Here is a 26,172-nt window from a genome sequence, read left to right as displayed (position 1 = left end):
TTATATTATTCTAATGATGCATGTAAGCGTATTCATCAGATTATATTATAACAAGAAACCCGATCCGCTTTGATTCTAACCTAACCTAACCTAACCTAACTACTACCTAACCCACACTGCTGGTTGTATCGTTACTTGTATTAATTGTTTAATAGAACAAAATGCTGTCACTGATTAATCCGGATCGTTTGACTTGGCTCCTTGTCACCGAGAGGGTTTGCTAAAGAGTCAGTGACAATTGTTGCGACAAATTCGAGCGAAACGATCGTATTTTTTTTCATGGGTTCCGTCCCTTATTTTCAGGAGTGAGAAATCGAGAAACTTCTTTGGGTCTACTATCGTAATGGAATTTCTAAAAAAATCCGCAATGATTTGTGGCTCATTGCGTAACATTAACCCTCCCTCACCGAAGTGGGGTATGCAAGTGCCCCAATATTTACGTTCTTCGTAATAACTATGCGGTTTTCAAAGCTATACACCCTATATATCTTGTATTCCCAGAATGAACTACAAGAAATTTATTTTAATATATTTTGTATGATTTAGAAAAGGGGTACATCGTTAAAAAAATACATTTATACATTTCTACGTTCCAAAGTATGATTTAAAGGCGGTTGCGATAAGTCATGTTTTTGACTGTTCACTTGCATATTCTTGTTGATCGATGAATCAATGCGAGAGAAAGAGACCGCTATATTTTCGTAAGCTATTGTTTTCGTCGCTTTTGGCGCGTGGATATTGAGTTATGCAGTTGCCTGCTGGCCTTATTGATGCTTGTTGATGCTTGTCGTCATTTTTTAATACAAAAATAGTCAAAAACATGCTATAGGACAAAACTTTTTTATGTTGATGTATAAAATGATTAATAATATATATATATTGAACCAATTTGTATTTAGAAAAGCTGTATTTTGATTAAAAAATACTGAGGTCTTACTCGACCCCGGTTCGGGAGATTCGTTCGATCTCGACGCTCCGTCCTTCAAAGGTTAACGACAGTGAAAAGGTTATTTTAAAAGTCGCAGTTGACTTTCTGTGATATTTTTTCAATGTAAAATGTAACTAATGTGGGGACGCGACAATTGGTGCAAGTCCAAAATGTTCAACGACAAAATGTACCCGAAAATTGTATAGCATATTAATGTATAGCATAACATATTAAGCATATTAATGTATAGCCAACTAATGTATAGCATAACACCGTATAGCGCGACTATACGGTGCAATATTGCACCGTATAGTCGAGCTCTACAATGTATATTTAAGCCGATTTTGCCTTGCACTCGTTCAAAACAACTGTAAAAACGAGCGCTGCTGTATAGTATAAACAGAACTAGTTATTTCCGTGCAATGTGGTGCCAAGCTTTTGACGTGCATTATTTGATAATACATATAAACGCGCCTGTATATGTAGTTACAATATTAATTATTCCCCTCCTTTTTCTCGTACGAATTTATTTTTTGAAAAGTTTTTAAACAACTTGTATTTTTTCTTCCAACTCTTGTAAGTACACGAAAATATTCGTAACTTGATATTTATTTATTTATATATTGTAAAATACTTGAACAAGCAGCATTTAAGAGGGACCCACAGGGTTTTGTTTACATCACAAGAGTAAATAATAAATATCAATCTATTGTAATAGCTACTGATTTACTGATAATTTTATATTTTACAATTTTATTTATTTTTATTAGTAATTATCATGTATATAATATCGCTATTCTGTCTGAGATAACACTCGCCGTACTATAATAATCGTTTCGATTCGACATATGTACATATGTACGTCACAGCTAAACCACTGCCAAATCGTATATACGAATACATACAATAACAAAAGAAAAAAACTTCTATATATATACTATTTCCTGCCAATGTTCCTTCTTGGCAGAGAATTTACCGCCATCTTTTGAAAAATTATTTAATTAATTACATAATTATTTTGTGTTTTATATTGTTTACATGTATTTAGATATATAGTTTTTACCTTTTATTCATATTAAACAATTAAATATAAATATTAAATTAAATATATTTAAAAGTTTTTTAAAAAAAATCGACCGCGTGCGGATCGGACACAGAACTGACACATTTATTTTAATTTTTTTTTATTTAATAACTTAAAATGCCATCACCCATGCGATTATATGTCATCGGGTACAACACTAGTATTATTATATTATTTAAATGGTAATGTACAGCATGATAGAAAACATAATTGGTTAACGAACTTGCAAATATTCTACACATTTGGTTAAACAGACTGTTCCAAACTTTAACCCCTATATGTGAAAATTACATACGTTGATTGATTGAACATTACATAGACTAATTGTTGAATGTTTAAAGGATTTTTTTTTAATTTTACATTTATAATGACTTTGTAAGCTTCTATTAAATAATTTCTTAGAAATTCTCGTCTCCAGTTTCAGTAACTTACATACATAAGTGCATTTTCTATATAAATATCGTATTGAATACGTACATACGTACTTAGTGGATGTACATATGTAATTTAAACGTGCGATATAATATATAACACCTAAAAATGCTGACCAATGTATACACATTGATAAAATTACACTCATTAAAATTCCATACAAAGTGCTTGCCCAAGTTTGACTAACCCTATCCTCATACCCAATATTAATTTTAAACGTCTATCAATATATGTACATAGATATGTAACATATACATCGGTGAATATTTTCTAATTTTTGCTCGACCATTTTAAAATACTTTCCAAAGAGTCATACTGAAAATTACTTTTCTAATCAAAAATCAATATCACTGCCGATTTTGATTTTTTTTTTTTTGTTATTTAGTCTTGTATAACAAATTATATAAACATCGATTGTGTAACGTTGTAAGCACGAAAGAGGTGTTAACCTGTCAACTTGTCCCGAAAAGGTTCCGTGATTGATCGAATCCATTTAAGGGTTGAACGCTCTTAGATTTGTGGTCATAGATATTTTTTACATCGACAAGCTTTCATATATTCGCATCAATAATATGAAATTTATATTTTTTTAATATACATATACAACAATATGTATTATACGACTACGGAGGGAAAGATCACGAGGATATGCAGCCACCGAACTGACGGAGAATTTCATTATGGAATCCCACGAGGTATATACAGGACTCCTGTATAGGAATCGGAGGCCTTCCTGCGTCCCTATAGATCTCCTACCCCTTAAGAGAGTTTTGTATAATATGCCGTTTGGCATTTAAGGACCGACTACTGACGGGAGTCTTGAAGACGTGACACAAATACTGTCTCAGGTGTCGGGGGATGAAGTCTACAATTCTATTACCGCTGTATATTTTTCTTTTCTTCCCTATTTTCCTTCAATAGAAAAGGTCGTATAATTTGATAGTAACTACGAATTAGGTCAAGTTTTTCGACTTTTACTCCTCAGACCTATTATTCTACCCTTGTGCCAATCGAATTTTACACAAATTGTACTACCTCACATTTCAAATTGACCATTTGGAACACGTAAAGAAATTGTCATACATATTAAATAATAGTTTTCAATTCAATATATAAGACAAATATGTTTGAAAATTCCAAAATATTATATTACAAGAAAGTACATACATAAAGCAGTGTAATGCATTCAATTGTATAGGTATCATCACGGGTTCAATCCCTGGCTGCGCTGCTGACCAGACCTTAAATATGTGACTCCAAGATCGTTTCCTATCCGAGTTTGCCAATTTATCGAAACGGTTCCAACAAATTGGCAATCCTGTCATATTTCTCTCAAAATGCGAGTTGACAACATGTTGAATTTCCCTGATTTATAAAATGCTGCAAATTTTTCAATAAATGTCTCGCAAATTTTGAGTTTTTCAGTATCTAGAAATTCGGTGATTATATAAAAAAAATTCTGCGCATATGTAAATTTATCAAATTTATCCATAGATGTCTCAATGAAGCTTTGTTAAAATTACTCTTAAATTGTACATCGATGTAAAGGTATGTAATTGGCCAAGAAGGTGCACTGAGGTGTACCTGTTAGGCCTTCCTGGTATATAGATACATATGTTCATATGTATATGTATGTAAAAAATAAATATAAAATATGAACCTATAAATTTTCCTTGATGGTTTTTCATAACAGTAAAAATGAATAGGTTTCCTATTGTATAAATAAAATAAAAAATGCTGAAAGCTTAATAGTGAATGTTCTAATTTTATATCTTCATCTAATATATAATTTCGAAAGAGACTTTGTAAGGTTGTAAGGTTTGGTTGGGAGCTTCAAAAACAAATCAACGTTTCTATGGCGATGGTTTTAATTTAAATGGTGAAATTCAATAAAAAAAACAAATGTTATGCCACGTTTAAGCGGTTTATATTACAAATACCAAGCGAAGCCACATAAAACCACTAGTATTATATATATATTAAATCAATCCGTTCTCACATATTATAAAACCATAGCATGTATGTATGTATTATATATAAAATACAAACATTCTTGCCATCTGATATTATATCTGGTGTATGTACATATGTAGTCTTTTAACAAGATTAAATCTAAAATGATTTTCGTTTACTTTCTGGAAAGGTAATAGCATGAAAAGGAACAATGAAACTATTTCAATAAAATTGGCAAACTCTAACAGGAAGTGTTGGATTTGAATTTATTCAAATTTTGCCAGCAGTCACGGATACGCTGAGAACTTTCTAGAAAGAATCATGTTTTTTTTTCAATTTCAACCAGACTTCTTAATCAAACCTTTAAACTAAGCTATAAATTATAACTATTCCATTCTTATGCAAAAATTTCACTTTGTATTTATAAATATTCACTTTAATCAATCGTTTTATTGTACTCTGAATAAACTTCCAGCAAAGACGACTTTACATAATGAAAATCATTTTTTTTTTTTTTTTTTTTTTTTTTTTATTTTTTACATATATACCAGGAAGGCCTTACAGGTAAATCCCAATGCGCCTTCCTGGCCAATTACAAATACAAATGCAGCATTTTTTTATTATAAGTCGTTGAATTGCGAGACACTGAAAAAACTCGCAAATTAACGAGACATCTATGAATTGTACATAAATTTTTATTGTACATCCATCAAATTTCAAATAGTGGTGACATAGTAGGTAGGAAGGATTTTTAGCCAATTTTTTTTTCCGGGAACCGTTTCAACAATGAAATCAGAGAAAATTGGCAAACTCTGATAGGAAACGATCAACCTGGAGTCACAAATCCAGGTCTGACCAACAGCATACTCTGAAAAATTCATTTTTCATTCAGGGATAGAACCCGGCACCTTCTTGACGGTAAGCAGAAGCTTAACGTCCGAGCTATGCTGCTGGCTTTACATACAATAGCGCTATTCTGTGTGTGTCTGTGTATGTTTCTGTATAAGATAACACTTGCCGTACTATAATAGTCATTTCGTTTCGACATATGTATATAAAAACACTGGTAACAAAACGTACGAATATGATACGAACATAGTAACAGATCAACAAAAAACTTATATATATATATATATATATATATATATATATATATATATATATATATATATATATATATATATATATATATATATATATATACTGTTTGCTACCATGTTTCATATGTTTTCCATCTATTGAAAATTTAATTAATTAATTTTTCTATTGGTGTTTTAAATTGTTCATATGTATGTAGGTCGGTAGGTAGTTGTTTTTACTAGTTTTAAGTGTTGATCCAAATCAAATGTCAAAGTCACTACACGGATTTATTGACAGATTCAGATGGTCCACGCGCAGCCATCGCTCATTCCAGAATGTCCAGAAGTCGGTCGTTATAGCTTCCTTGAACTGTTTGTTTTTCCATTGTCTAGGCACGTACAGTTTTAAGTTTCACGCTCTCAGGGTTCTAGGAATTCTACCGACCACTTAGAGTCCCGCTAGGCCAATTCGGGGGTCTTCGTTGTCAGCCCCCGATTGCTCTTTGGGCGGAAAATAGTACCCATAATGTTCCCACATTACAATAGGTTAATATGACGGGCTGAAAACCAGACTGGTACAAGTGACATTTTTAAAAAATAATAGCATGTATGAAATGTCACTTGTACCAGTCTGGTTTTCAGCCCGTCATATCAAAGAAATATACACTTTTCTGCTTAAGATGTCTTATTACATCGGGCACAACACTAGTATAATAATAAAGATAACACTATTATAGTATAAAATAAATGAAGAACCTTTTCTCATTTTGATATAAACTATCTATAGAGCACCGTTAACAGTTTCCACTTAAGCCGAGACAAGATCCAGCTTACAAATTGCATCTTCGAGTTGAGCTTAACGGCTTACGTCGACCTCATTTCATCAAATCCATTATCTTATCGCCAAACTGAAACACACCGTTACATTATAATAACACTCGATCATACTATCAGTGCATAATTTACAAGTTATCTCGTTCGTTGCAGATTCGGTGCTGGTTTTTGCTTCACCGTGGTGTACGCGGCTCTGTTGACCAAAACCAACCGCATAAGCAGAATTTTCAACGCAGGCAAACAATCCGCAAAGAGACCCAGCCTCATTTCGCCGAGATCTCAGCTGATCATTTGCAGTGGATTTATAGGCGTGCAGGTTAGTAAATTTGCCTTATCTTTATAGCTCTGCTCGAGTAAATCTTCCGGTGTAAAACTGGCACACTCTTAACGAACCGTTTTATTTTGAAGATAAGCGCTCACTTAATTACTCTTCTTTGACCTGGACGTTTGCTTGTCCTCGAACGCGCTTTTTCATACACCTATAAGTTGTCGTGAAATTGAATTTCATACAATTTGTAATATGAACACATTGAGAGAAACGTATCGGTTTCACTGATACAGAGTGAAACTTAATCGAATCGCCAAGTACATACATACATACAAATAACCTCGTAATTGCGAAGCAATCTCCCGAAGGTATTGAACTATCCGACACTATATCACAATGCCAAGAAAGTTCTGGAATAACTTTGTGAAATAATTTATAACTGACTATCTGGTGTATGAATTGAGACATAAATTCAGCATCGATTGCATAATTCCTATAACTTGCATTGTAGCATACATATATTTACATTTTATTTTTAAATGCTTTTTATTATTATAAAATTATGTTCACAATACATATTATATCTATTTTAATAGCTACTGATCTGCAGATCATTTTCTATTTTACAATTTTAATTTAATTTTGTTAGTAAGCATAGTATTATATTATTCTAATGTTAATGTACAGCATAATAGGAAAAAAGAGCTCATAAACATACATATTTACAATTCTTATAAATGATCAAAATACATCTAATACATAATTTGAATTAAAGACTTTATAAAGTCGACGATCTAAAGCAGATTGTGTTTAGGTGATCTATGTTTATACCTGAAGGATATAGACATTTTGTTGTAATCACCGACACTCTCCACAAGTATGTTAGTATGGTTATTAGTGATTCTGTCATAGAATCTACTGGTTAGTTTGTTAGTCATGTCTGTAGCAAACGAAATATTATTTATGGCATGCAGTTTTTTCAAGTTAGTATATATGGGTGTATTTTAAACTATTTTTAGGGATTTATTTTGTATAATTTGGCTTGGAAAGGTAATATTCGAGGCGTTATTCCATACAGGTGAAGCATAGGCTATATTTACATACGATTATACCCATATTTAATATAATATGTATTTATGTAGATAAATACTAATGAATACTATAAAAAATATTCTTATATTAGAATCCAAGTATGTACATACATGTGTGTAATATATAAAAAATAATTTTAGAAAATGGCATCCCAAAAGAAATGTGTTGGCAAATATGTTCATATTATATGTATGTACATACATACATACATATATGGGGAAAGTGCTATTAAAATCTTACAACATACTTCTGTTGGCTTAACTCTTAAGAATTTTATTAAAACATGAGCTCTATTGCAAAGCTAATCCTCTTGCAAAAAAATTACTTGAAACAATCCTTAGAATTCCGCTTTCATATATGTATACTTTTGAAAAATGGAAACGATATATGTATAAAACAATCGAGTATTTTAATTAAAATATGCTGCTCGATTTTAAAACAAGCGAATAATTATTTCATGAAACTTTTTATATGCTTTTTTATAGTTATATAATATTTGAAAATATTTATATTCAATAATGGGATAAAATTTTACATTGCATTCTACAAAAATATTTTGATTAAGCTTCTTCAAAAAGTAGCACACTAGAGTTGTTCCATCAAGAAAAACATTATTAAAATTTTCCATACATGCGGCGTTCTAAAATGGCTATTTTTCAATATTCTCCATCATTTTTGAGAATTTAAGAAATTAATAATGTATGTTATTTTGTAATGGCTTTTTTGTATAGAATTGTCTCGACTACCAAAGTGTAATAAAATCATAAAATGTTGACAAAAAATGCTTGAACGAATCACATATAAATATAGGTGTAGTCAAATTCAAAATTCATTATAAAAGTAATCAACAACGTTATAATATGTTTTATAAATCAACTGTAAGGATGCTATTATTAAATAAACTGTAAGGATGCTATTATTAAATAAACTGTAATGATGCTATTATTAAATAAACTGTAAGGATTATATTAAAATAATAAAGTAGATACATACACGAATGCAGTGAATCTCATTGCGGACCACTTCATCGCGATGGCATTTAATCACACGAACTTTTCATCGCGGTGGCATTTCATCGTACGGACATTAACTCGCTGACAGATTTCATTAAAATATTAATAACACACGGTAGTAACAAAATTCTAATTTATTCTTTTTTGTTAATAAAATAAAGCTTTTGAAGGTTTGAAATTTATTTTAATAAAAATATTTAGCTCCAATTCCAAGCAAAAACGCTCCAAATATGTTAATAGAAGTGAAAAGCTCTGAACATTACATATGTATATCCCCGCGATGAAATGTCCGGAAAAGTTCGTGCGAAATATCTTTATTAATTTATATATTTATATAATTTTAGCTATTTGGCTAATTTAAAAATAGAATCTTAATTACTTAACTCTAAAATTTTATGTACTGTCCCTCACAGAGGTGTCTCCTCGCACCTCGCAAGAATGCATCCACGGTCTTAAAAGACCTGATGCACTCAGGGAGGGCATTGTACACGAGCACACCCCTGTGAAAAACACCCCCAGCTGTCTTCTTTTTCCTTACTCTACTTACAACTAATTTGTCCTTATTTCTAGTATAAAAACTATGTATATCTCTATTCCTTATTGTACAACCCTTAAAGTACTTAGGTAATAACTTATGATCTAACTTATTTTGATTTTTAAATGCTTTTTATTATTACGAAATTATGTTCACAATACATCTTATATCTATTTTAATAGCTACTGATCTACTGATCATTTTCTATTTTACAATTTAATTCAATTTGGTTAGTAATCATAGTATCATATTATTCTAATGTTAATGTACAGCATAATAGGAAAAAGAGCTCAAAAACCTATTTACAATCCTTATAAATGTTCATAATACATCTAATACATAATATTCATTAAAGACTCTCTAAAGTCGATGACCTAAAGCAGATTGTGTTTAGGTAATCTGTGTTTATACCTGAAGCGTATAGAAATTTTTTTGTAATCACCGAGACTCTTCACAAGTGTGTTAGTATGGTTATTAGTGATTCTGTCATAGAATCTACTGGTTATTTTGTTAGAAATGTCTGTAACAAACGGAATATTATATATTATATCTAACTTATAAACAAAAAACAATGTACGAAGATTTAAACTAATATTCTAATACTCATCCATCCCAATTCATCTAACATACTTCTAATACTTATTAATCTACCCACATTAAAAATACCTCTCATAGCTTTATTTTGTAATTTTTGTATCTTTCCTAAATCTTGGCCACTATGCGATAAATCTTCATTATTACGCGATGAAATGACAATGCAATGTAATGTCCGGAGACCCAACTTTACTAGTATTGCCTAAAATACCCACTTTTTGTATTAAATTCAATAAATTTATTTAAAATTCGAATCCAAGTCTAATGGCCTTCATTAAAATCGTCTTTATGTTGACAGGTGCTGATAAATGGCGTATGGATGGTGATTTCACCTGCTAGAGCGATGCATCACTATCCCACAAGAGATGACAATCTCCTTGTTTGCGACAGCTACATAGACGCTTCGTACATGATTGCCTTCAGCTATCCCATTGTCCTGATAGTGGTTTGTACGGTGTATGCCGTGCTGACAAGGAAAATTCCAGAAGCTTTCAACGAGAGCAAACACATAGGTAAGAGCGTTGAATTTCCATTAAAAAAACCGATGGACGTTTGAATAGGTGCGTTTTTTGCGGAATGTTTTAATTTTTTGTGAAAATGTCCAGTCACTCAGACTTCAGGGTAAAATCTGACGTGATTTTCAGCAAACAATATTTTCGTGTGTGGGTTTCAGACAAATTTCAACTTATTTCAGGTTTAAGTCACAATACGACCAATCAAATAAATTCACATATATGTTTTCATACAAAAATTCAATGTATGTATAATACAAATATACGAGTTGACTATCTTTTTTTTTCATTTTTACTAGCTTCACTTCGCCAATCGGTCTGAAGAAATTCCTACATTCTTCGGATAGCTTTAAAACGTACCTGTTTTGCAAGGTTTGGCCACCGATAGAGATTTAAATTTCTTCCACAAAAATTTGATGGTGAAACTACATGTATGTTTGTCAGTTCCAATCAGTACGGAAATAAACATCTAGATTTTAGTATTTTTTTTACTCATCTTTCGACGTTAATATCTATATTTATACAAGGTTTTTATTAGTTTCAATTCATCAATTGGTCTGAAAAGCTTCCTACAAATTTCTGATCGTTTTGAAACTTCGCCGATAGAGATTTCAATTGAGTCCGCTAAGTTGATGGTGAAATATTATCGTAATAAACACGTTTAAGAATCCAAAAATTTTGGAGATGGTGACAGCTAACCCATTGGCAATAAAGAGCCTTGTTCGTTCGACTTTCGGCCCCCACTCGTTTTTTCAGATTTTAATTGTTTAAACGCCAATAACTTTATCATTTTGACACTATATCTTATAAAATTTGATTTATAGACTGTCATATATATTTTTACTTCACTAACAGATTATTAAATATTATTATTATTTGACGATTGAGCAAATAGTCTTCTGCTAGATTTTTATGCAAATTTTACCCGGTCTTCAAGCGTGCATTGAATGCATTTTAAATTTCAATATCATCAATCATTTGTAGAAGAACAATCAACTAGAATGAAAAATTTTGATTTAATTTTGTTAGTAATCACAGTATTATATTATTCTAATGTTAATGTACAGCATAATAGGAAAAAGAGCTCAAAAAAGTAATTACAATTCTTATAAATGCTCATAATACATCTAATACATAACATTAATTAAAGAATCTCTAAAACAGATTGTCTTTAGGTAATCTGATAATAAACTACTATAAATACTTTCTATGTTTATTTTTTTTGATTTTTAAATGCTTTTTATTATTACGAAATTATGTTCACAATACATATTATATCTATTTTAATAGCTACTGATCTACCGATATTAAGTAAACATTTCATTGATTATAGGATTATTAGGATGATATTATGGAACATTGAAACTAATATTATTGCATTGATATATACACACCCATTACATCGTGCAAATATATCCATTGAAACTGGAAACAAAACCTTCATTTGATCGGAAAATCTCTATATAGCCATAGAACAATATCGGGACTATATCCATATGTAATTTGGTACGACAACGCAATAGCACAAAGCGCATTCAGTGCATCTAAGCACGAAAGTAAAGCCTGTAAAAGCCGCTCAAACAATATTCAAGACAAAATAAAAACTCCTCACATGTAACGGATGTGTGTTGCCAAAGTCTAAATACTTGGTGCTCACTTTAAACTCGGGGTGCGTTATTTAATTAGGAAATTAATTACCAAGTTCAAACTATGCGCCCTAAGCTCCTTGAAGGCTGAATCAAAAACTCGACATCTCACACCTAGACCCGATGGTGTTAATTAATAAACAACGAGGTGGAAATTTTCAGGCATGCAAGTTTTGCCATTAAAGTACCTTTAAATTGAGTGTTCAGTCGGATGTCTTCAGGAGCGAGGGAGTCTATAATTGCTTTTTCATTTTGCCGAAAATTATTCAACTCCACTTAATCGTTCATTACCAAAACTGCATGTACATATGTCAAGAATTTTTCAAACGGAATTAGATCCCTGATCATTGTTTCGAAGACAAACCAACCACCATTATTCAAAATGTAGCAAATTCCAAAGGACGTGGAATTTGCGTGAAGGGATACTTTAACACTTGCCTTACTTTGCTAAAAAACTTCACTAGCCACTGTGTTGGACGCCAGTCGTCCAGTTAAAAATGTTTGTTTTAAGCTAAAATATTGCAACATATGCGAGATTAATTATTGAAATACGCTATATAAATTAGTCCGAGGTGTCAGAATGAAGCGTGGTCATAAAATTTCTGACTTTTCTAAGAGGAAAAATCCGGTTTATTAAATTTAATATTTTTTATTTTGATTACATTAATGCAAGGATTATACTTGTATTTTCTCGTGAAGAGCACGTGTTAATAGGGTCGAAAAAAATAGTGAAAGAAAAATCGAACAAGAGTAAACTGCCACTTCCGGTTGACGGATGCTTAAAAAATTTTATGCATAACTTGGTATTAAGTTTAAATTTCTAGATATGAAATTTCAGTTCAATAAACCAAAAGGTTACTGAGAAAAATATAAAAAAAATCTCAATTCTCGAGAGTAAAAGTACTACTTCCGGTTCAGGTAAAAATATTAGATTACAAAATTTATAATTTCGAAAAAATTTCAGTCCGATTCAGTTAGCAGTTTAGGAGATAATTTAACTCAAAAACTTAAAAAAAAAAGAGGACAACTTTAAGTGGAGGTACCATTTCCGGTCAACTTAAAATATTGAAAATAATTAAGTGGTGTCGACAAGAATTAAAATAACTATTACTAAGTTTCATTTTAAGTTCGAATGTGTCAAAATCAACATAAAAAGTTTTAGTCCTATAGCATGTTATTGACTATTTTTGTATAAAAAATAACGACAAGTATCGACATGCAAACGCACATAGGTAAGGCCAACAGGCGACTGCATGACTCAATTGCCACGCGCCAAAATCATCGAAAACAATAGCTTACGAAAACATAGCTGTCTCTTTCTTTCGCATTGATTCATCGATCAACAAGAATATGCAAGCAAACAAACAAAAATATGACTAATCGCTACCGCCTTAATCATACTTTGGACCGTAGAAATGTATAAATGTATTGTTTTATGATGCATCCCTTTTCTAAATCATACAAAATCTTTGAAAATAAATTTCTTGTAAATGTAATACAAGAAATACAGGGTGTATAGCTTTGAAAAAATATACACATAGTTATTACGAAAAACGTAAAAATTGAGGCACTTGCATACCCCACTTCGGTGAGGGAGGATTAAAAGGTTTTTAAATTATATAAATTGGCCAGGTATCCGTTTTGCAATATCATCTCATTAAAATTTGATATTATAAATACTCGGAAACAAGATCATGTACGATAAAAACTTTTTGCGCCTTCCCCAAATAACTATACAAAAGCCTTTTGTTACATTTTAAGCTGTGACCTTGCTGTCGGAAATGAGCAATATGGCTTCAATGAAACAAAACTATGTAAATAATAAATATACCTATATACATATGTGTGTATAAAAGGTTTAATAGATTGAATTTTCAAAAGTTATCACATCGTCTCAAATTGTGTCACAATCGTACGAAAACTCTTAGATATATTTAAGTATACATATACATACATTTTTGTGTAATAATTCAAAGTTTTGAAGTGTAGATACCAATTTCTATTCAACGAAAGACGGAAAATATTCATCGATATATATATATTTATATGTACATAGATATCATATTTGCAAATCAAAATAGATGTACGGACCGTAGGCCGTAATTCAGCTGTAATACTCAACATCCAGACCCTTGTCAACTGTGATTAGATTGGACATTTGGACACGTGTGGAAGTTTTCAGTGCTTCTCAAAGGCATTTTATTTGCAGTTCGAGATGCGACATTATCTGCTACCTCGAAGTTCTCGTTCGCATTGTCAGATAATGTGAACGTTCCGACCAAACTATTTGACATATTAGTATCTGCATCTGACATATCGAAGATAAAACAGTCAATATTTGAAAATTAAATAAGCATAATGTTGTAGGTACAATTTAAGGTATATAATCATTGCGACCAATTTTCAAACCGTGTTCGATTCATTTTACCTACGTACCAATCAATCTTTTTTTTTCTTAGCGCACAGATATACCACTTGATAGGATACTTTTAACAGGGGCTTTTGAATTGTTGCACCACATAATTTTGTGATTGTACCACTGGGATCAAATCGAGCCTTCTTTGATGTTCGGACTATGACCTGCATCTTCACCACCATGCACATTGTTGAAATGTTCTAACAACTTTGATGATTTAAGATTGGAGTTTGAAAACATCTTGGAACATACGATGCATTGAGGTCGTTGTGTACCATATTTTTCTGTTGTACAAGTGAATCCATAGTTTTTTGCTATCTGCCACTGTCGCAAAAACAATTGTAAACAGTATACCAGTGGAGAAGACGGTGTGCAAATTCTGAGAAAACTTTCGTTATTATTTGCGAGAAATGAGGGGAGAGCTTGACACGATATCCTGCCATAAATTATATTATTTTAGTTATAGCTACTCAAGCGCTTTCTTCACGAAAAAAATTGGCCGATGTCATCGAATATTAATATAATTTTCAAATATCACAAAACTAAATTTATATTGTTAGAAACGCCTCCCGCTCCCTCTGATCTGCCTTCTCGCACCCCATGGAGTGCGCGCACCCCGGTTAAGAACCACTGCTCTACAGCAAAGGTGGACACGTGGGCTTTTTTTGGGTGTGAACTGTTTTTTTTACTATAAAAGGACGAATGCTAATCAAGAAATTGATATTGTTCTCACATATTTTGAATAGAAATAACTGCAATGAATACTTATGGTATATTAGTACCTGCTATGCCTGTTAATTGAAACGATTTTTACTAGCCTCTTCTTACTTCACTTTCGATTTTTTCGTCTGACGAAATTTGGGTTCTTATCCGATCGTTTTCAAACTTTGCCATTTGGTCATCATTATATGTGGAAATAAAGTCCGCCATTACGATGGTGAAAAATAATCGTACTAGACACGTTTGAAAAAATTAAATCAGCTGATAACTAAAAATAATTGTATGTGATGTATGTATGTAAGCTTATTGTAAATCATATTAACAATAACATACAACATAACTTCTTATTGAATACTTATCTCGCAGATAAAACTCACTGAAGAGATATACTTTTAGCAGTGAAATGTCTGATCTGACATATTTGGCCAAAAATCAATATATATCGTGTATTACATTACATGAAGCTAGACTCCAAATTTGAAATTTATATATACATATGAGAATTAAAACTATAAATATTTATATATTAGAGATAACGAGAACCAATAGAGCAAATTTCATAAAATATAGAGTGAATTATAGGCGTTTAAACAATTAAAATCTGATATGGCCATATCACCGCGAAAAGGTTGAAGATAGATTATAGTAGCTTGCCGTCACCGTCATAGACGTCACCGTACCCGAAATTGTGGATATTTGATACGCATTGTATACGATATTTTATCTCCGACGTAATGGCAGATGATACATTAACGTATATTGATGACCAAAATGAGCAATATGGCAAAGTATGAAAACGATCGGATAAGAATAAGAGATAATAAAAATTACCACTAACACGAAAACCGTGTGAAATGCAAAGGAGGTATGTAAATAATCCATCATCTTTCTCGGTGACATGTATTGTCCACATCGGTGCATTTGTTCACACTGTTCCCCTCGTTTTTTCCCTTTTCACGACTCTCTCGCTATAGTTTATAAAATTTGCTTTATAGGTTCTCATTATCTCTCATATAAACATATATATTATTAGTTTTATCTCTCATTGATGATTGGCGTATATAACCTCGTTGCGCGAAGTGCGTCTAAATGTTGTCTAACGAACAATTGTATCAGATTTGATATTTGGCGATTGACGTCTCTTCGAATAGGGGTGGGCTTAAAGTTGTAAATAACTACTGTGTGGTCTGAACCGATCGATAAATGGAACTAAAACTATTTCACATACATCTTATCTCACCGGTCTCACTAATTTTCTTATATATCGTATTTGTATTATGCATATATGTACATATGTACAATGTCTGGTCATAGTGACGTGTTAGAGAATTCTGTAATGTCACTGTGGCTATGTAAATAAATAAATAAATAATGAAAATCCCTGTCAACTGCATTTATAGAAAAAAATACGCCAGTAGGATAATACTGAAAAAATTAATAATACACAAAAAAAGCTCACGTGGCCACCACTGCTCTACAGTGTAGCATTAAACGAAGTGTACCAAAATAAATTCCATTGGTAGTTGTCACACGAATGATCCAGAGCAAATGAACCAAAACTCTTATTTTTACCTAATCTAAATATAAGTCTAAATGTTTAACCAGAGCTTCTGGTTGGTTTTGGTGAAAAAATCCAGAATAGAAAAGATTAAGCGGTATAAGATTGTGTGATAGTGAATACTGAAGTCAATATTCAGAGTCTGACAGCTATTCATGCTATTTAGATATATTTTGGTGTTCATTTGAAACAATTGGTGTGTATAATCATAATAACTACTGCTATTCGTCATTTAAACGATCCTGTCCATGTTATGATTCAAAATTAACCAAACTTTATCGATCAATATCAATATATACACTTTGGAAACGAATTATAACTTAATCAACTGTCAATATTTCCTTGTCCGTGGTCGCAACTTATTGTCGCTTTCCGTTTGAAGTTTGTCGCTAGGAATTCTAATCAAATTTGTTGTACTTTTTCAAAAAGTAGTCTTTGTTATTAGTGTTATAATTTACAATAGGGATATCGCAGGGTAAATAAAATTTACGACTTGTAATAAAGCGACAAGGTCGTTCGATGTTGTTTAATTTCTTCCTTTTGAACTTTGAACAAATGGAACATGTAAAAAAGGAAACAATTAGTTGGGCTTTAATTAGAATCAATTTGCGTGAAGTGCTTCGCCTTTGCTGAAGTACATACATAGTTCATTGCTTTTTATTTGTCGTCCAAATGAATAGAAAGTTTAATAAAAAAAAAACGCATATAAACATGAAGACAAATTTAAAAGCGTGACAATTTATCAGAGCCAACTATTGATCTAATAGATTTGTTTGGTATTTTTTTTTTTTTTTTATTTTGCCTTACTGAACAATCTTTGTGAATATGTTTTAATCATTTTAAGAATTCTTTTTCATTCGGAAAATATTTGCCTCGTGGAAAATTCTACGATAAATTAATTTTCCTTTTGTTTGGGGACCGGATATGAAATTCCTTTTATTCCAACAGAAAAATGGGACAACTTTGGTACATATTCGTATTATTTGATAATAAAACAATTTTCGTAATATAATAATATGATCATATAAATGTGCACACATTTTCTAAGCTGAATGTGATAAATATTTTTAGAGCAGAACCTCTTTTGTATAATAAATAAAAACAAACTAAAATTTAGTGATAGTGAACAACGGCATATTATCGCTGTATATAATTAAATTATGTACATAGTATATTCAGTAAATTTACAGAATTTTTATATTATTTATATAACGCTTACTCTAAGTAGAATGAATGTGCTAATATTTTTCAATTAAATTCCATACTTCTTAAATAAAAATTATACGCAGGCTTGAGAGCAACTTAATTTTATATTAAAATTCAAGAAAACATTTTATTTGTGTATTTAAATGAAAATGTTGTTTTTCGAATGCCTGCTCGAATTTCGGAAAACCTATTTTACTCAACGCTAAAGCCTTTTATCTAAAACAAGCGCGTGTTATGTTTTCGGGTACCAACATTTATAATTGAGAGTAATTTTTTTGAAGCACATGAACGAAATTCTCAACTGTAGTCGATCTGATGTAACGAAAACCGAGCATGCTGTCACATCCGTGCAATGTGCTGTAACATTCAAAGGATGTAAAATAACTTCTTTATTTTTTTAAAATTATTTCTTATTTAACTATATAATATTATTACAATATAATTCAATGCAAAGTCTTTAATAATATTACTGCGAGCTTTGCTGTCCATAACATGACATTAACAATTACTTTTATCGTCTAGAAAATATAAATTTCCATTAATATAAAATACTAGTGTTCTGTCCGTTGATTTCAACGGGTGATTTCGGAAAGGAATTGATACACGAATTAAAAAAATATTTATCCACACCCCCCCTCCCCTACTTCCCTGCTACCACGCTTCCCCGCGTCTCGAATACTTGCTCAGATTGGGCATGCGTCCACGAGTCTGCCACATACCCACACACGTAGTCACATATCCAAAACGTCACGTCTGTTTTTATATCTAATATATAATTTCGAAAGAGACTTTGTATGTAAGTATGTATATATCTATGTGTATATGTAAGTATCTTTGGTTGGGAACTTCGTAAACAAAACAAAGTTTCTATGACGACATTTCAATTGGTTGAATATTATTTTTTTTTTTGATTCAAATAAATTTAATAAATAAACAAATAAATATTTACTATTAGATTCGCAATGTTTAAGCTGTTTATATTACAAATATTGAGCGAAGTCAGCTAAAACAACTAGTATATTATATATGTTTTCCAAAAACATACGTACTTTATATACAAATATTATTCATGGAAACATTTCAAAATACGAAACACGAACTATGTATGTAAAAACTGACAAAAAAAAAGTCGAATTTTACTAACCGCTATACACACGAGCAATGTTGTATTTCTTGACCAAAATGCAATGCAAAACCGAAACGAAATGAAATTGGCCATCGCGGGTTGACTGGGTGGTGAGTGCGATGGTATGTACACTTTATATATCTCCTATGTTCCACAGCAACAACATACCCATCCATTTCCCTTTATTGAAAAATAATAATTTCACCACTTTCTAAATATGTATGTAAACATTTTCAATACTGCATACATATGTATATCATTTTCATATACAGTATTGTCTCACTAATCCGTGTATGGCTAATCCTATTTGCAACTCATCCAAACGTTTTAATCGTTATATGTATATGTAGGTGCATATGTATATACATATATTCTTATAAATATACTGTATATATGTGTGTATGTGTTAAGCTTAAAACGTATCATATATATGTATGTACATACGTATATATACAAACTCTCATGTTGTTATTAAGGCACGTATACACGATGCAAGTAAAGAGGTACATATAAGTCAAATTAATAGGCAAGTTAGTGGGGGGAGGGGGAAGTTCCGACGTTAACAAGTAGAACTATCGTTTTTATTCGACTATCTATTAACTTTTACGAGTGACATGTGAATATTTAAACGACTTATAAAACTTTATGAGTCCATTTTAGAAGCTTCACCTGTCTCTTTACTTGCATCATATAATTCAAGCGCTTTGGTTGACTTTATGGAGCTCTCTTGTTTATTGAAGAATTGCTGTAGTTTATTTTGAAATGATGATGAAATATCATCATTGACTTTTACCATTAATTATCTCCTTCTATATATATGAAAGCTACCTAACACTTCTCCATATCGTAATAAGTTCTTCATCGAATACCACTACTCTGAGCTTTTCATGAGTTATTTGACCATGTTTACTTCCCATCGGACACTGAATTAAATCCTCTACTAATCTTGACCAACTTTATATTTAGTTCATCCATCTTTCCATTTTATAAGATTTTACTATCATAGTTTCACTAGATGTTTCTTAGTGAAGAAAAAATTGTTAGTTGATTTTGAACCACTTCCACTCTTTCAATCACTTTGATATATGTATGTACATATATTTAACTGGCATACGGTAGATATTAAGCAAATGTCATTAACACGGTGCTAGAGGAATTTAATGATTAAAATTTCATCGGAATTGGTTGTCAAATTAACGTGATGACAACTGACTAATTGAGACAACATTCTCGCCGCTCACTCATAGCTTCATCCGTTACAAACTTCAACAGTTATACTTTTGTTTTAATAACATTTCTACACCAAATATCTCATAGCCATTAATTCTAACCAACAAAAGGTTCCCGGGATTAAGCCCTAGGTTGACCTCGATTGAAATTTATTTATTTATTTACATATATACCAGGAAGGCCTTACAGGTAAATCCCAATGCGCCTTTCTGGCCAATTACAAATACAAATGCAGCATTTTTATTACAAGTCGTTGAATTGCGAGACACTGAAAAACTCGCAAATTAACGAGACATCTATGAATTGTACATAAATTTTATTGAACCGTTTCAACAATGAAATCAGAGAAAATTGGCAAACTCTAATAGGAAACGATCAACCTGGAGTCACAAATCTAGGTCTGACCAACAGCATACTCTGAAAAATTCATTTTCATTCAGGGATTGAACCCGGCACCTTCTTGACGCTAAGCAGAAGCTTAACAACCGAGCTATGCTGCTGGCTTATGAATGAGTTTATTGTGAAGTGTTTCTGTAGTACTGCTGGTCAAACTTGGATATTTGTGACTTTAAGTCAATCGTTTCCTATCAGAGTTTGCCAATTAATCTGATTTTATTTTTGAAGCGGTTCCTCCATCAAATTGGCAAAAAACATCCTATATTTGTATACCACTATGTCATGAATATGATTTCAAAAATTTATTATCTATAACATAGATGTCTCGCTAATTCTTATATATGTACATTATTATGCTTATATGTCTGTATTCTTATATTTATTTATTTTTTTAGTTAAGTTTGGACCACTAACATTACAGGAATTCTTAATGCGCCACAACGGTCAAAAATATAACATTATATATTGTATACTAGTTTTTTTACCCGGCTTCGCTTAGTATTTGTAATATAAACAGCTTAAACATGGCGAATCTAAAATAGTAAATATTCAATTGTTTTTTTTTTTTATTAAATTTATTTGAATATAAATTAAATAAGATTATATATCGAATTAAAATAAGTGATAACAATTTGTCAATTAAATGAAATATGTACATATGTATATTCATTCAAAACCATATTATTCATGCAAACCTTATGTTTTCAGTGACACATTTAACATTTCAATCTATGTAAATATTGATTTTTTTCTGTCTAGGTTTCACAATGTACACAACGTGTGTGATCTGGCTGGCCTTCGTACCACTGTACTTCGGTACCGGAAACCACGTGCCACTTCGCATCACAAGCATGTCTGTGACGATATCACTAAGTGCCAGTGTCACAGTCGCTTGCCTATTCTCTCCAAAAGTATGCAAATTATTCATAGAGATACCTCCTATAACCAGGGTTGCCATACGTCCCGTATATACGGGACATGTCCCGTATTTCATTACTCGGTCCCTTATTACAACTTGTCCCGTATTTGTCCCGTTTTCTCCCTAAACTCTGCGTGAGAGAATCGGCGCGGCAAGGATCTATACCACCAAAAGCCCTTAAAGATTGTTCTGCTGATCCAATGAGTGAAGCTTATTTTTGCTTCTAGCATTCACAGCTCAATACATTTGAATCTCAAATTAAAAAAATAGAAAAATCAAACATCACAGTCCTGGAAGTAAAGTCTTTATTAGAAGAGACAAAACGACATATGATCGAGAGAAAAAAATCCAATTTTATTGGAATAACGTAAGGAACATCGATATTGGAAACAATGAGCTTCTTTTCAAACAGTTCGTATATTTAAAAGATTATTTAAATAAAAATAATACCAACGAAAACTGGGAGACAACGCTGAAATTGAGTATGTAAGAGAAATGGCTGAAGTTTTTTAGAGATACCAAACATATTGAACAGAAGTCATGTTTAATAAAACTATGTGAGTATATATTTGCCATTCCAGCCCACAATGCCAATGTGGAGAGAATATTTTCTCTGATGTCAACACAGTGGTCGGATGAAAGAAATAAGCTGGCAGTTGAGACAGTTGAGGCAATTTTGGTTCGCCAGTATAATTTTAAAATGACTTGCGCCCAACTTTATCATCATGTAAAAGAGGAAAACGATTTAATTAAAAAAGTTAAATCATCGTTAAAATACGATTGGGCTAACAAAGACTAATTTTTTAAAATAAACAATTACCTACCTACTTTTCCATGTTTTATTTTATGTAGCACTTAAATGTCCCGTATCAATGCTTGACAATTATGGCAACCCTACCTATAACGTCATCATAACTGCTAGAATATCTGTGTACATCTTCTGTGTTAACTTTCTATCAGTTGTACATCATCCTGATACGTCCAGAGAGGAACGTGAGGCAGTCGATGATGCCGGTTCGGTACAGTGCCATCAACAAGTCATCCGGAACTGCCAATTCCGGAGCCGGAAGCATGATGGCAGCCGTCGTCGTCACAGCAGCCACGTGTAATCAGAAGGAAAAACTAACTAAGCAAATGCAACCACTACCAGCTGACGCTTCTAGTAAGTATATACATACATATCTTCTTCTATACCAGGGTTTCCCAAACTATGTTCCGCGGAACACTGGTGTTCCACGGAACCTGAATAGGTGTCCCACGAAAAACCCGGTGAAACAATACAATGTCGGAAATCGTCTGCATAGGTTGTGTCAATACCGAAAACTACGAAAACTATCTCAGACCTAAGCATCTAATTTATTTAGCTTTCTGAAGAAACACCCCAAATATTTAATTGTTTGGGATTCTCGAAGTAATATAATAAAAAGTATTGAAATATGTACGCATGTGTTAATTGTTTAGTAGGGATTGCAATACCGGTATACCGGTAAATCGACAACATTTCGCCATCGGTAAATTTAAAAAATAACCGGTATTTAATTTTTTTAATTTACTGTTATTTACAATTTACCGGTAGTTCAAAAGTTATTATAAATAAATGAGCTTTCTTTAATATTGAATCCTTATACTATACTTGTAATTATACACTTTTATCACTTTAGTATATTTGAACTACACTCCGATCTTGAACTTAATATTGGAACGATGAATTTGAGAGACGCGTAGAATTGTTTATTTAGAGCTTTCGCTCATACTATCCTGACTGTTGATTATTATCGACTTGTTATGACCAAAGTCTGACATTCCTGTCTCATCTCAAGTATGTATGTATGTTTATGGTTTTGTTATGTCCTCGTATGACCGTATGAAGAGTTAAATAAGATTATGGGAACTTGGAAAATAAGTGAGTTACATAACAGTATGTAACACATGTTAGTTCTATCAGCAGTAAAATTTTTATAGTTAAATATTGAATGTTTGTATGTATGTACATACATATATATTTTTCGTTCAATTTATAATATTCAACTGGTGTATAAAATAATGAGTTTTTCGTTTTATTTTGTGCTTGATTATTTTCACTATTTTACGAGGCAGATTAATGTAACAGTTACATGAGAAGAGCCTTTCAGGTTTTTAAATAAACACTATATAACAATCCAAATATACAATAATTAATTGCATTTGTTCTAAACTAGTAAAAATCCACATAGAAAAGTTTTTAATTATGGCTTGCTTTTTCTTTAAATAGTTAACGCTTAGTTAAAAACCATGTATCACTAATAATACTCCAATTTAACTCTTAAGGATGAATTATTTTAATCTTTAATACAATAACATGAAACATAAACGTGTTATAACACTGTAATACTATGTAATACAATATTTTAACGGTTCATTTTTATTTTCTTTCGCTTACAGCTTAAGTGCTTTCGTTAAATATTAACACTATCCATTATCCTAAAAGAAGCCAACTGCCATTTTATAATGAAAATACATTTTTATTTTATGAAATTTCGGCTTAAACTGAAGCAAGAAATAATACGTGTTGACCTTTTCATTATTTTATGTATGTACATATATTTTATTATTAAATTGAGGGTGGATATGAAAAGAAAGTACGTGAATTTTCAAAGTGCTTTTATAAAAAAAACGATCTTCTTTTAATTCTTTAAATTTAAATTCCATATTAAAATATTACAATATTTTTTCGCTTACTTAATTATGAATATGTACATATATACTGATAACTTATCTTTAATTGAATTACATTTGAATGCTCGATTCACCATCTCAGTAGACGAAATCCCATCGATGAAATCTATGTACATTAGATTGAATTTGGTAAAGTTTAACTTCGATACATACCAAGTCAAAATAATTGCTTTATATACATATGTATACAGATACATTAAATATTTCCTACTCAAATCAAATATTTAGACCCAAAGTACATGCATATACAATGTATATTTAATATTTCCAATTAGGCATTTAGACTTGTTATAATGTACCTAAGTGGTACTCACATCCAAATCCACTACTCGTGGCCAAAAATCTTTTTATTTTTTTAATAAGAACTTTCAGCGCCTTCAGATTATGACATATTTAATACTTAATTTTATATTTAATAAAAAATGTTTATTTTACATCCCTATTAGAGAAAAATATTTTTTACTAAGATACTTAGTAAAAATTATATACTATAAAGTGGAGATTGATGAAGTACCGCTTTATTTAAACATTCTTATTTGAAATAATCCTTATTAATCGATATATTTTTGTTTAGATATGGAGGTGAAGAAGGTAAAATTGGAAGAAAAGTCAACCCAAACTGAAACGGCTTCCACAAACGGTACCAGCAACCACATGAGCGGAAATTGCGTCCCACTCCTGACATCTCTTCCTCTCGGAGGAGGACAAAACGACATTCCAAAGCATCAAAGGAAAAACTCACACATATCAGAATTACCGTCACCCCAATCGGTAATAGTTAAGATGAATAACAACAACCCAAACATCGTATGCACGGTCAAACCCACAGCCATCAACAAATCCGCATCCATAGTCTCCTCATTGGCCTCCGCTCCAGTCCTACCATCGGAATCAAACATCAAAGATGCACATACACCCACTAAAACCGTAGTGTTTATAGACGAAACTTCTCCAGAGGTTCTGGACTCGAAACCAGCCAACAAACCGCACTCTGAACAGGACCAGCAACGAGGTATAAAAGTGTCAGCCAACAGTCAGAGCAACGCTCCCAACAGTAACATCAGCAATGGACCAGCCGTTCCGCTAAACTTGACAGATTCTTCCATCAGGGATGTTGCTTTATAGCATAAATCAGCATTGAAAAAATCCCAAGCCGGAACCGGCAAGAAATCCCTAGTTCCCGATCCAAAATATTCCGCGGAACAGGAAGCAGCCAAGCTGAGGAAACGAACACCTGTCGTCGTGTAGTAAGTAGGCAGGACTGAATTAAAAGCAAAATTAAAAATAATACAAAAAAAAACATATAAATATATTAAAGTCGATCATCAAATCGCAATATTTACCCAAAACGTACATAAATATGATATTTCGAATCGTTAAACATTCGTTGAATAGTTGTGATATTTTATAAATAAATTATATATTAATATATATATATATATATATATATATATATATATATATATATATATATATATATATATATATATATATACATATATATATATATATATATATATATATATATATATATATATATATATATATATATATATATATATATTTATATATACACACATTTCAGTTATATGTATAGCTTAATTGTTTACTTATCTGTGATCTTATCGAAACATATGCAAAATTTACGTATGTATTAATTTATTACTATGTTATGTAATGTGTCATTACGTTGAACGTTCTATTTTTGTTGAAATGAATGAAATTTATATACATACATATATATGTTAAAAAAAATCTAATAATATATTACTCACATTTAAGTGTATATATAATATGTTTAAAAATATAAAAAATAATAATATTGAATATATCAAATACATATATATAAAATAAAATAAATAAATAATTATACAGGGAATGATTTAAACGAGTGTTGCATTGTATTGAATATGAGA

At 31.4% G+C, this 26,172-nt stretch overlaps 1 protein-coding gene across 1 annotated transcript in view; it reads left to right on the top strand.

Annotated features, from left to right (window-relative positions):
- The window catches only part of LOC143917635 (metabotropic glutamate receptor 4-like), a 195,678-nt gene extending 170,154 nt beyond the window's left edge, over nt 1–25,524 (top strand). The window contains exons 11-15 of the mRNA XM_077439214.1: nt 6,464–6,626; nt 10,111–10,324; nt 21,382–21,533; nt 22,502–22,703; nt 24,831–25,524. Coding sequence (XP_077295340.1) covers nt 6,464–6,626; nt 10,111–10,324; nt 21,382–21,533; nt 22,502–22,703; nt 24,831–25,381 — 1,282 coding nt within the window. The 3' untranslated portion in view covers nt 25,382–25,524. The remainder of the gene's footprint in view (nt 1–6,463; nt 6,627–10,110; nt 10,325–21,381; nt 21,534–22,501; nt 22,704–24,830) is intronic.
- Nucleotides 25,525–26,172: the final 648 nt, after the last annotated feature.

This window comes from Arctopsyche grandis, chromosome 10 (assembly GCF_051622035.1).
Source record: "Arctopsyche grandis isolate Sample6627 chromosome 10, ASM5162203v2, whole genome shotgun sequence".
Taxonomy (NCBI): domain Eukaryota; kingdom Metazoa; phylum Arthropoda; class Insecta; order Trichoptera; family Hydropsychidae; genus Arctopsyche; species Arctopsyche grandis.
This window is presented reverse-complemented; position numbering and strand designations above follow the sequence as displayed.